This window comes from Neoarius graeffei, chromosome 10 (genome assembly GCF_027579695.1).
Source record: "Neoarius graeffei isolate fNeoGra1 chromosome 10, fNeoGra1.pri, whole genome shotgun sequence".
NCBI lineage: Eukaryota > Metazoa > Chordata > Actinopteri > Siluriformes > Ariidae > Neoarius > Neoarius graeffei.
The window spans coordinates 58,871,394-58,884,026 of NC_083578.1; the positions used below are offsets into that span (position 1 = coordinate 58,871,394).

General features: G+C 41.1%; 1 protein-coding gene across 1 annotated transcript in view; it reads left to right on the forward strand.

Moving 5' to 3' along the window:
• Positions 1–4,167, forward strand: part of gid8a (GID complex subunit 8 homolog a (S. cerevisiae)) — a 35,665-nt gene extending 31,498 nt beyond the window's left edge. Inside the window, exon 5 of the mRNA XM_060931950.1 lies at positions 2,658–4,167. Coding sequence (XP_060787933.1) covers positions 2,658–2,831 — 174 coding nt within the window. The 3' untranslated portion in view covers positions 2,832–4,167. The remainder of the gene's footprint in view (positions 1–2,657) is intronic.
• Positions 4,168–12,633: the final 8,466 nt, after the last annotated feature.

Genomic DNA, 12,633 nt, shown 5'->3' on the forward strand with positions numbered 1-12,633 from the left:
GCTCCACCTTTTCCCGGGTTTCGGCACCACTGTAGCGCGGACAATGAGTGGGTGGAGCACAGAGGACGACAGGACAACGTTTGGAGGTAGTGACAACGTATTTATTAGTAAACTTTTCAGTCTAAATATTCGCAGCACACAGACACACACTCAGCCTCCAATCCCAGGTCGCGCTCTCTCTGCTCTCTCTCAGCCTCCTAAAATAGGGAGCGGTTTACTGGGGAAACACACACAAAACACAGGTTAATTACAGTCAGGTGTAGCGAATCTGCCACTCACCTTCCCCGGCTCCACCCTCCTGTCACAGACCGATGCTTGATCACGCCCCCGCTGCCACAGTCTCCTTTGTCGTATTTTTTTGTTTCTTAATGCACCAAATGTTTTAAATAGGAGACAGATCTGGACTGCAGGCAGGCCGCTTTAGCACATGGATTCTCTTACTGCAGTTGTAATGCATGCAGAAAGCGATTTGGCATTGTCTTGCTAAAAGAAGCAGGGCCTTCCCTGAAAAAGATGTCGTCTGGATGGCAGCATGTTGTTCCAAAACCATTCAGCCTTAATGTTGCCTTCCCAGATGTGCAGTCTACCCATGTCATGTGCACTAATGCACCCCATACCATTACCGATTCTGGCTTTTGAATTTTGTGATGTCAAACGGTTCCTCTCTTCTTTAGCCTGGAAGATGCGAGGTCCATGAGTTCCAAAATTAATTTCGAATTTCAATTCATCAGACCACAGGACAGTTTTCCACTTCACCTCAGTCCATCGTAAATGTGCTCAGGCCAAGAGAATGTAGGGGTGGTTCTGGATATTGTTTTTATATATGGTTTTAAATTGCATTTGTGGATGCAGTGACGAACTTTGTTCACAGGCTATAGTTTTCAGAAGTGTTCCTGAGCCCATACAGTGATTTCCACTACAGAATTGTGCCTGCTTTTAATGCAGTGTTGCCTGAGGGCATCCGATGTTGGTTTTCAACCTTGTCTCTTGCATACAGAGATTTCTCCAAATTTTCTGAATGTTTTAATGATAGGTACTGTCTGATGTGATCCCCAAATTCTTTGCAACTTTATTCTTAATTTGTTGCACCATTTGCCCATGCAGTCTTTCACAGAGTGGTGAACCCCTCCCCATCTTTATTTCTGAGAGACTCAAACTCTGTGGGATGCCTTTTTTTTTTTTTTAAATAAGATACCTAATCATGATACTAACCTGTTGCCAATTAACCAGATTTGTTTATTTATTACACAACTTTTCCAGTCTTTTGTTGCCCCAATATAAAACGTTTTGCTGACACTAAATTCCAAATAAGCATAATTAAACAATTACAAATTTCTCAGATTTAACATTTGATATGTTGTCTTTCTACTATTTTCAATGAAATATATGGTTTCCATCATTTGCAAATGACATTTTGTTTTTTATTTAGATGTTCCACAGTGTCCCAATGTTTTTGGAACTGAGGTTGCACAAGATAAAAGGTCTAGAGTTGATTTTAAGTGTGACATTAGTGTTTGGAATCTGGTACCATTAACTCTCAATATGAAGTCCAAAGACCTGTCACTGCTTGTGAAGCAAACCATCATTATGCCAAAAAGTTAAATAAACCAGAGACGGAGAGTTGATTTGGCCCTTCCTAATGTTTTGGCTATTTAGTACATTGATAAAAAGAATGCACTGGTGAACATGAAAAGGGCCCAACCATGGAAAATAACTGTGGTGGTCGTGATAGATTTCTTTCCCTGGTGAAGAAAAACCTTCAGAACATTTGGCCAGATCAAGAATGCCCTGCAGGAGGTAGGTGCATCTGTGCAGTCACTAATCAAAAGAAGGCTTTACCAGAGTAAATACAGAGGGTTTATGACAAGATGTAAACCATTTGTAAGCCTTAAAAGGACCAGGTTTAAGTTTGCCAGAAACATCTAAAAACCATGTATAGTTCTGAAACCTCCCATCGACAAACGAGAAAAGGATCGACCCGAATGACAGGACAAGAAGAGTCTGGAAAAGAGAAACAACTGCTCATGATCTGAAGCATACTCCCTCAGCTTATGGCATTGGCAGGTAGAGCTGCCAGTGGAATTGGTTCCTTTGTGTTTATTGATGTGATTGCTGACCAAAGCATTGGGATGAATTCAGAAGTGTATAGGGTTATGTTATCTGTTCAGATTCAGCCAAATGATTTCAAGTCTCATTGGACAGTGCTTTACAGTACAGATGGACAATGACCCAAAGCGTAATTTGAAAGCAACCCAAGACTTTTTTTAAGGCAGAGAAGTGGAATGTTCTGCAATGGCTGGATCCAATTAGCATGCAATTTGCTGAAGACAAAATAGAAGGCAAAACACCCCAAGAACAAGCAGGAAGTGAAGACAGCTGAAACAAAGGCCTAACAGAGCATTACTAGGGAAGAAACCCAACATATGGTGATGTCTATGGAGTCCAGACATAAGGCAGTCATTGACTGCAAAGTTATTGCAAACAAGTATTAAAATGACAGTTTAATGCATCATTGTTTGTCCAATAACATTGGACAAACAATTTTATAAATAAATCCAATTAATTTTTTAATAGACTGGTGTTAAACTGTTAATTGTCCACAAGGTGGCAGCACTGTGTGTAGAAGGTTGCTGAGTGAAACATGTCTCCTCTTGCAGGTTTGGAGTGAGGTGAACCAGGCAGTACTCGACTATGAGAACAGGGAGTCAACACCAAAACTGGCCAAGCTGCTGAAGCTCTTGTTATGGGCACAGAACGAACTTGATCAAAAAAAAGTCAAATACCCCAAAATGACAGATCTTAGTAAGGGCACAATTGAAGACCCCAAGTAAGAACTGGCAACAATATGGACATCTGTGCTATACTGTAACATTTCCCCCTATTTATAAAGTCAGTGAATGGACCATATATGTATATGAACTAGCAATTTGTTTGCGTCTAATACAAGAGAACTAACTTAACTGTATATTGTATTATATTTTGAAAGCAGATATGCTAATCAAAGTAAATATATCAAATTAATTTAGCTGGACACCCATTTTCAGAATGGAAAAATAATTCTATACTATTGACCTCTTGTTATTTGCAAATATCCACTTCATTTTGTTTTTAAGTACTGGCATTTTATGTTCTGTCTAACTTTTTTTTTTTTTTTTAAATTGACATTCCTTCAGTGCTGCTTTTATGCCCAAGTTAGATGTGAAATCAGCTAATGGTTGTTATTAGGGGTATAACGATCAGACGATTTGGAGCGATGCCTTGAAATTGATGCAATGACTGAGATGAATCGAAGCAATAATTGGTTATTGTCATTAAAATTGGTTAGAAATTGATTAAATAATTCATATTTTTAAACTGATGTGTAAATAAGCTAGCAAGGTGATTTGCTCATTATACCAATACTTAAGTCCTTGTGTACCTTATCACTTGCAAATTAAATGTAGACTTACTCCAGGATCTGAGCAAAGTTGGTCACATGTTGATCAGAGGTTACTAAATCAAATCGTATTGTAGCAGATTCAGTGGAAACATGAAATATCTAACTGTAGCCTAAATAATCAAAGTCGTATTGTGTGGAAGCCTGAAGTTTACACCCCTGGTTACTATGAGAACAGTGAGCTTAAAACTCCTTTTCTATTTGGAAAGGTTCCAGGATCGTTCCACTTTGGAAATCGACACTTAATTTGTTTGAATTTGTGCTTTTTACAATTGGTGTGATGTTGATGGGGACACGGTCTTCTGGTTTTGTCCTGATGATGCTGTGTCTTGTGTTGGTTGGCAGTGTTAAGGTGCGTGTGTGTGTGTGTGTTTTTGTGTTGAGCGAGAATGATACTTGCCTTGTATTTTCACTTGTAATGAAATTGAGCCTGCTTTAATGGTGAGCAATGGAAAATGAACATTTCAAGCAGGTGAATAGGGGCTGGGGTTGTTTTCTCATTTTTCTGTTTTTGTTTTGTAGATTTTCACAACATAAGCTATTTTAATTTTGTGTATTTTTAAATGCCTTGAGAATTTGCTACATCACCCTTTTTATTTTAGATTTGTACATGCTACTGAAGTTTATAGTTTATTTATAGTTGTAATTTTTATTTATTCAACATTCTTCAACCTCTCCTGTTTTTAAATTCAGATTTTCAGGTACAATAAAGTATTTCTTTGAAACAAAAATGTGTCCTACCTTTTTTGTGCCACAAAGATGTGCAGATTTAAGGTTCCAACCATACCTGTCATTCCTGTCCAGTGGTATTTGCTTTCTGGTGGGGTTCCCCTCCCATCCAAATTATTTTAAAAGCTTGGCTTAATTAACTTTAAACATGGCATGAGTGTTGGTGCCAGATGGACTGGTTTGAGTATTTTAGAAACTGGTCAAGTCAACTTTGTCAAATATGCTATACAGTGGTGCTTGAAAGTTTGTGAACCCTTTAGAATTTTCTATATTTCTGCATAAATATGACCTAAAACATCAGATTTTCACACAAGTCCTCAAAGTAGATAAAGAGAACCCAGTTAAACAAATGAGACAAAAATATTATACTTGGTCATTTATTTATTGAGGAAAATGATCCAATATTACATATCTGTGAGTGGCAAAAGTATGTGAGCCTTTGCTTTCAGTATCTGGTGTGACCCCCTTGTGCAGCAATAACTGCAACTAAACATTTCCGGTAACTGTTGATCAGTCCTGCACACCGGCTTGGAGGAATTTTAGCCCATTCCTCCATACAGAACAGCTTCAACTCTGGCATTTTGGTGGGTTTCCTCACATGAACTGCTCGCTTCAGGTCCTTCCACAACATTTTGACTGGATTAAGGTCAGGATTTTGACTTGGCCATTCCAAAACATTAACATTATTCTTCTTTAACCATTCTTTGGTAGAACGACTTGTGTGCTTAGGGTCGTTGTCTTGCTGCATGACCCACCTTCTCTTGAGAGTCAGTTCATGGACAGATGTCCTGACATTTTCCTTTAGAATTTGCTGGTATAATTCAGAATTCATTGTTCCATCAATGATGGCAAGCTGTCCTGGCCCAGATGCAGCAAAACAGGCCCAAACCATGATACTACCACCACCATGTCTCACAGATGGGATAAGGTTCTTATGCTGGAATGCAGTGTTTTCCTTTCTCCAAACATAACGCTTCTCATTTAAACCAAAAAGTTTTATTTTGCTCTCATCCATCCACAAAACATTTTTCCAACAGCCTTCTGGCTTGTCCAAGTGATCTTTAGCAAACTGCAGATGAGCAGCAATGTTCTTTTTGGAGAGCAGTGGCTTTCTCCTTGCAACCCTGCCATGCACACCATTGTTGCTCAGTATTCTCCTGATGGTGGACTCATGAACATTAACATTAGCCAATGTGAGAGAGGCCTTCAGTTGCTTAGAACTTACCCTGGGGTCCTTTGTGACCTCACCGACTATTACATGCCTTGCTCTTGGAGTGATCTTTGTTGGTCGACCACTCCTGGGGAGGGTAGCAATGGTCTTGAATTTCTTCCATTTGTACACAATCTGTCTGACTGTGGATTGGTGGAGTCCAAACTCTTTAGAGATGGTTTTGTAACCTTTTCCAGCCTGATGAGCATCAACAACACTTTTACTGAGGTCCTCAGAAATCTCCTTTCTTCGTGCCATGATACACTTCCACAAACATGTGTTGTGAAGATCAGACTTTGATAGATCCCTGTTCTTTAAATAAAACAGGGTGCCCACTCACACCTGATTGTCATCCCATTGATTGAAAACACCTGACTCTAATTTCACCTTCAAATTAACTGCTTATCATAGAGGTTCACATACTTTTGCCACTCACAGATATGTAATATTGGATCATTTTCCTTAGTAAATAAATTACCAAGTATAATATTTTTGTCTCATTTGTTTAACTGGTTTCTCTTTATTTTTAGGACTTGTGTAAAAATCTGATAATGTTTTAGGTCATATTTATGCAGAAATATAGAAAATTCTAAAGGGTTCACAAACTTCCAAGCACCACTGTACATGCTCGACATGCAGCACAGATGAAATTTCAGTCCTCTCTGACCCACGGTGCAAACAGGCAATGCAATAAATAAAAAGAGAATAATTGAAATAAACAGTATAAACACGCTAGATAAGAACTAGACATAGACTAAACACTCATATAATACACACACGTGTGTGTGTGTGTGTATATATATATATATATATATATATATATATATATATATATATATAATAGTGTGTGTATATATACACACACACTATATATATATATATATATATATATATATATATATATATATATAATAGTGCGTGTATATATACACACACACACTATATATATATATATATATATATATATATATATATATATATATATATATTAGTGTGTGTGTATATATATATATATATATATATATACACACACACACGTGTGTGTGTATATATACACACTATATATTTTATATATATATATATATGTGTGTGTGTATATATACACACTATATATTATATATATGTGTGTGTGTGTGTGTATATATATATATATATATATATATATATATATATATATATATATATATATATACACACACATATATACACGTGTATGTGTGTATATATATAATGTGAGTGATTCCACGCTTATGGGTACTGAAATGGGGACATGAACTTATTTTTAAAAATTCACCTAAAACCATTTCTTTTTTTACCATCAGGTCACAAAACATGTAATCTTTAATGAATGATATGTTAAAAGATAACTTTAATTTTCTGAGATGTAATAAAAACATATTTATATGCCAAAGTCAGAACGTAACAGAAGTGTTGTGGACATATATATATTCTCAATTTTAACAATGTAGAATTACTTTTTGAAACATAGGAAGGTGATGTTTTAGCAAATATAATTAATAAACATGTGTAGTAGAATAAACATACACATTCTTTCAATAAGATTAACATGGTATATAGCTAGATTGTAATTAATTTGTAACAGACGCGAGATGGACAATCGTAACAGAAGTAATGTAACAGACATCATTTTGGAACTCATAGGCTTGACTTTGGCATATAAATATGTTTTTATTACATCTCAGAAAATTAAAGTTATCTTTTAACATATCATTCATTAAAGATTACATGTTTTGTGACCTGATGGTAAAAAAAGAAATGGTTTTAGGTGAATTTTTAAAAATAAGTTCATGTCCCCATTTCAGTACCCATAAGCGTGGAATCACTCATATATTGTGTGTGTATATATATGTGTGTGTGTGTGTGTGTATATGTATGTAATGTATAGGTATAGCAGGTAAACATGATAGAAGCAGTATAAGCAATAAACTAATAGCTGTTAAGGTGAGGTAGTGCGGAATAGTGCAAATGAGTGAGGTAAAGTGAAATGTGCAGTCCCTGAGTTCAGTGTGTTAATGAACGTTGAGTATGTGAGTGTGTGTTTTTTTTTTTGGGGGGGGGGGGGACTGTGAGGGTGACAGATGCTGCAGGGGGGTGTGCGGGCAGAATCTGTGGCAGGGGGCAGAGGGGGGGAGGAGGGGCAGAACAGAGAAGGGAGTTGAGCCTCCTGACCGCCTGGTGAAAGAAACTGTCCTTGAGCCTGCTGGTTTTGGCCCGGAGACTCCGCAGTCTCCTCCCTGGCGGCAGCAGACTGAAGAGGCTGTGAGATGGGAGGGTGGGGTCACCTGCAATCCTGATGGCTTTGCGGATGAGGCAGGAGTTATAGATATCCATAAGAGAAGGGAGAGAGACACCAGTGATCCTCTCCGCTGCTCTCACAATGCTTTGCAGAGTCTTGGAGCAGGCACCATACCACACAGTGATGCAGCTGGTCAGGATGTTCTCGATGGTGCCTCTGTAGAATGTGTGCATGATGGGAGCCGGGACTCTTGCTCTCCTCAGTTTGCGGAGGAAATACAGACGCTGTTGGGCTTTTTTTGGCCAGTGATGTGGTGGTGTTGCTCCAGGACAGGTCTTCAGAGATGTGCACACCCAGAAACTTGGTGCTGCTCACCCTCTCCACTACAGCACCGTCGATAGATAGTGGAGCATGCTGGGTGTGCACTCTCCTGAAGTCCACAACAATCTCCTTTGTCTTTCCACATTCAGGCGGAGATTGTTGTCCTTGCACCACATGGCCAGGCGGCTCACCTCACTCCTGTAGATTGTCTCATCGCCATTGTTGATGAGACCCACCACAGTCATGTCATCCGCAAACTTAATGAAGAGATTAAAGGTGGATGTTGGTGTGCAGTCGTGGGTCAGCAGAGTGAGGAGGAGGGGGCTCAGCACACATCCTTGGGGGACCCCCGTGTTCAATGTGATGGTGCTGGAGGAGTTGCTGCCGACCTGTACAGCCTGTGTTCTCCCCGTCAGGAAGTCCAGCAGCCAGTTGCACAGGGAGGTGTTGAGTCCCAGCTCGTCCAGTTTATGAATGAGCTGCTGAGGAATGTTTGTGTTGAATGCTGAGTTAGTCTATGAACAGCATTCTGACATAGGAGTCTTTTGTCTCCAGGTGTGTGAGGGCTGAGTGGAGGGCAGTGGAGATGGCATCATCAGTCGAACGGTTGGACTGATATGCAAACTGGAAAGGGTCCAGGGCGGGGGGGAGGGCAGACTTGATACGCCGCATGACCAGCCGCTCGAAGCACTTCATGAGGATGGGAGTGAGTGCGACAGGGCAGTAGTCATTGAAGCAGGAAGGAGCCGGCTTCTTTGGGACCGGGATGATGGTGGTGGCTTTGAGGCATGTGGGGACAACAGCCTGGCTCCTGGTTCCTGGTGTCTCTGCTGTCATTGAAGTAGTCAGCAATGTTCCTGGAATACTGTCTCTTGGCCACCCTGATGCCTCGTGACAGGTTGGCCCTAGCTGTCCTCAGGCCCACCTCATCCCCAGCTCTGAAGGCGGCGTTCCGAGCTCTCAGGAGCCTGTGGACTTCCCCTGTCAGCCATGGCTTCTGATTGGCCCGAATGGAGATGGTTCTGGTGACTGTAACATCGTCCATGCACTTCCTCATGTAGGCAGTGACAGTCTCCATGTACTCCTGGAGATCTGTGGTGGTGGTGTAGGTGGCTGCCTGTCTGAACATGCTCCAGTCAGTGGTGGAAAAACAGTCCTGGAGTGCCTCTGAGGACCCCTCTGGCCACACACATATCTGCTTGGTAGCTGGTTTGGTGATTTTAAGCAGAGGCCTGTATGCTGGCATTAGCATAACAGTGGAGTGATCTGAGGCCCCAAGGTGGGGGAGGGGGAGGGCTTTGTAGGCGTCTTTATGCATGGTGTAAACATTGTCCAGAGTATTGTTTCCACATGTGGGAAAGTTGATATGTCCATAGAGTTTTGGAAACACGCTCTTGGGGTTTGCATGGTTGAAATCCCCAGCCAGGATGAGGAAGGCATCTGGGTGGGCTGTCTGCTGCTCACTGATGTGCTGATAGAGTTCATTCAGTGCTTCACTCCTGTTGTTATTGGAGCCGGGAGGGATGTACACTACCGTTCAAAAGTTTGGGGTCACCCAGACAATTTTGTGTTTTCCATGAAAAGTCACACTTTTATTTACCACCATAAGTTGTAAAATGAATAGAAAATATAGTCAAGACATTTTTCTGGCCATTTTGAGCATTTAATCGACCCCACAAATGTGATGCTCCAGAAACTCAATCTGCTCAAAGGAAGGTCAGTTTTATAGCTTCTCTAAAGAGCTAAACTGTTTTCAGCTGTACTAACATGATTGTACAAGGGTTTTCTAATCATCCATTAGCCTTCTGAGGCAATGAGCAAACACATTGTACCATTAGAACACTGGAGTGATAGTTGCTGGAAATGGGCCTCTATACACCTATGGAGATATTGCACCAAAAACCAGACATTTGCAGCTAGAATAGTCATTTACCACATTCGCAATGTATAGAGTGTATTTCTGATTAGTTTAAAGTGATCTTCATTGAAAAGAACAGTGCTTTTCTTTCAAAAATAAGGACATTTCAAAGTGACCCCAAACTTTTGAACAGTAGTGTATAATTGCTACCAGCAATATGGCTGTAAATTCCCTCAGCAGGTAGAATGGCCGGCACTTAATAATTATAAACTCCACCAGTGGTGAGCAGTGTTTGCAGATTTTCCTTGGATTTTCCCACACAACAGTCTCTAGAGTTTACACAGAATGGTGAGGGGGGAGACTTCCTGTGTGTGGAGAGTCTGCAGGTTGAAACACCTTGTTGATAAGAGTGATCAGAGGAGAATGACCAGACTGGTCTGAGCATACAGGAAGTCTACAGTAACTTGATTAAGCACTCTACAACTGTGGTGAGCAGAAAAGCATCCCAGCGTGCACAACACACTAAAACTTAAAGTGCATATTCTGGACCAATAGAGATCTTGCAGTCACGTGACCGGAAAGTACACAGACGCCATCTTGTCGGGCAACAACACAGCTGAATACTGCTGCACTCATGTACAGAATGGATCAATTTCAACCGACGGACTACACGGCTCATTTTTCTAATGAACAGATAACTAGACATATGTCTAAAATAAACGATCTACAGATTAGTGACCCTTATGGCTTTCCGGACGGAGTTTTCACGACTGTGTCAGTGGATATGGAACTGCCAGAGGTGGAATACCCGGACGTGTATAATTACCTCATTAACTTTCCCTCGCTGTTCAGTGGTGAAGCACTGCGTGCTTATAAATCTCTGCACAGTTATCTTTACAGAAATTCAGGATTTGTCAGCGACTCAGATGTGGCATCTTGTAAACAAGAAAATAATCCTCCCTGGATGGGTAAGTCACTTAAGTATTACTAGTACTGCACTGACCAGCCAATTATAGAATAGAATAAGGTAATTCCAGCTGTAATTCCAAATCGTCCGTTTTGTTTACATGGATCTGGCGTTGGAGAGGTAGAGGCTTAGCAGTGGAGGTTTGAGTGGCTGTTTTCTGAGCTTAGTCAACAGGCCGGCTCTACAGCCTCGCTTTTGCTTCCGCTCCCGGCGCCGCCTCCTTTGCTTTGCTTCTGATAACAATCCACGGAGACCCCGCTGGTCTCGCTATCTCGTCCGGAATGTTTTTTTTTTCTTTCTCGTCCGGAATGTTGTGCATGCGATGGAAATCACTACAAACCGTCATTTTCTGCTGGAAACCAATGTCCAGTAAGTCCATACAGTTGTAGTGGATATTGAAGTCCGGTACAGATGAACAACATGCAAAAATGGAGCACTTGCATGTGACGTCACAGCCGATCCAGATTGTGACAAACGCCATCTTGTAGGTCAAATGCCATATTCCGCTTTCTACTTCTGCTTTTACTTCTACCTTTTCTTCTGGAAAACCCTACTATATACAATTCTACTACAACGGCTGCGGCTACAAGCTCTCCCTACCTGTGCACGTTTTTTATGTTTTTTGTGTGTATTTTTGCATGTTGTTCGTCTGTACCGGACTTCAATATCCACTACAGCCATATGGACTTACTGGACATTGGTTTCCAGCAGAAAATGACGGTTTGTAGCGATTTCCATCGCATGCACAACATTCCGGACGAGATAGCGAGACCAGTGGGGTCTCTGTGGATTGTTATCGGAAGCAAAGCGAAGGAGGCGGCGTTGGGAGAGGAAGCAAAAGTGAGGCTGCAGAGCCGGCCTGTTGACTAAGCTCAGAAAACAGCCACTCAAATCTCCACTGCCAAGCCTCTACCTCTCCAACGCCAGATCCATGTAAACAAGACGGACGATTTGGAATTACAGCTGGAATTACCTTATTCTATTCTATAATCGGCTGGTCAGTGCTATACTCAATACTTAAGTGACTTACAAAAAAAAAAAAAAACAACTTAAGCGACTTACCCATCCAATGAGGATTCTTGTTTACAAGATGCCACATCTGAGTCGCTGACAAATCCTGAATTTCTGTAAAGATAACTGTCCAGAGATTTATAAGCATGCAGTGCTTCACCACTGAACAGCGAGGGAAAGTTAATGAGGTAATTATACATGTCTGGGTATTCCGCTGGCAGTTCAAAATCCGGTCGTGAAAACTCCGTCCGGTAAGCCATAAGGGTCACTAATCTGTAGATCGTTTATTTTAGACATATATCTAGTTATCTGTTCATTAGAAAAATGAGCCGTGTAGTCCGTCGGTTGAAATTGATCCATTCTGTACACGAGTGCAGCAGTATTCAGCGGTGTTTTTGACCGACAAGATGGCAGTTGTGTACTTTCCGGTCACGTGACTGCAAGATCTCTATACACACAAAAAACGTGCACAGGTAGGGAGAGCTTGTAGCCACAGCCGTTGTAGTAGAATTGTATATAGTAGGGTTTTCCAGAAGAAAAGGTAGAAGTAGAAGGCGGGAATATGGCGTTGACCGACAAGATGGCATCTGTCACAATCTGGATCGGCTGTGACGTCACATGCAAGTGCTCCATTTCATGGCTTTTTTTTTTTATGAAAGTATGTCCCTTTACACACTCATCCAGAAGGGTAATTTTGCACAAGGCCATCTGTCTACAGCAGAAAAAAAAAACATATCTGGAAAAATCCCAAGGGAGTCTGGAGCCAGATTTGTGACGTCACCTGCGGAAGCGCCAGCAAGCTGCGTGAGCTTTGCACGGTTTAAGTGCACAGCCTGTGTAGATG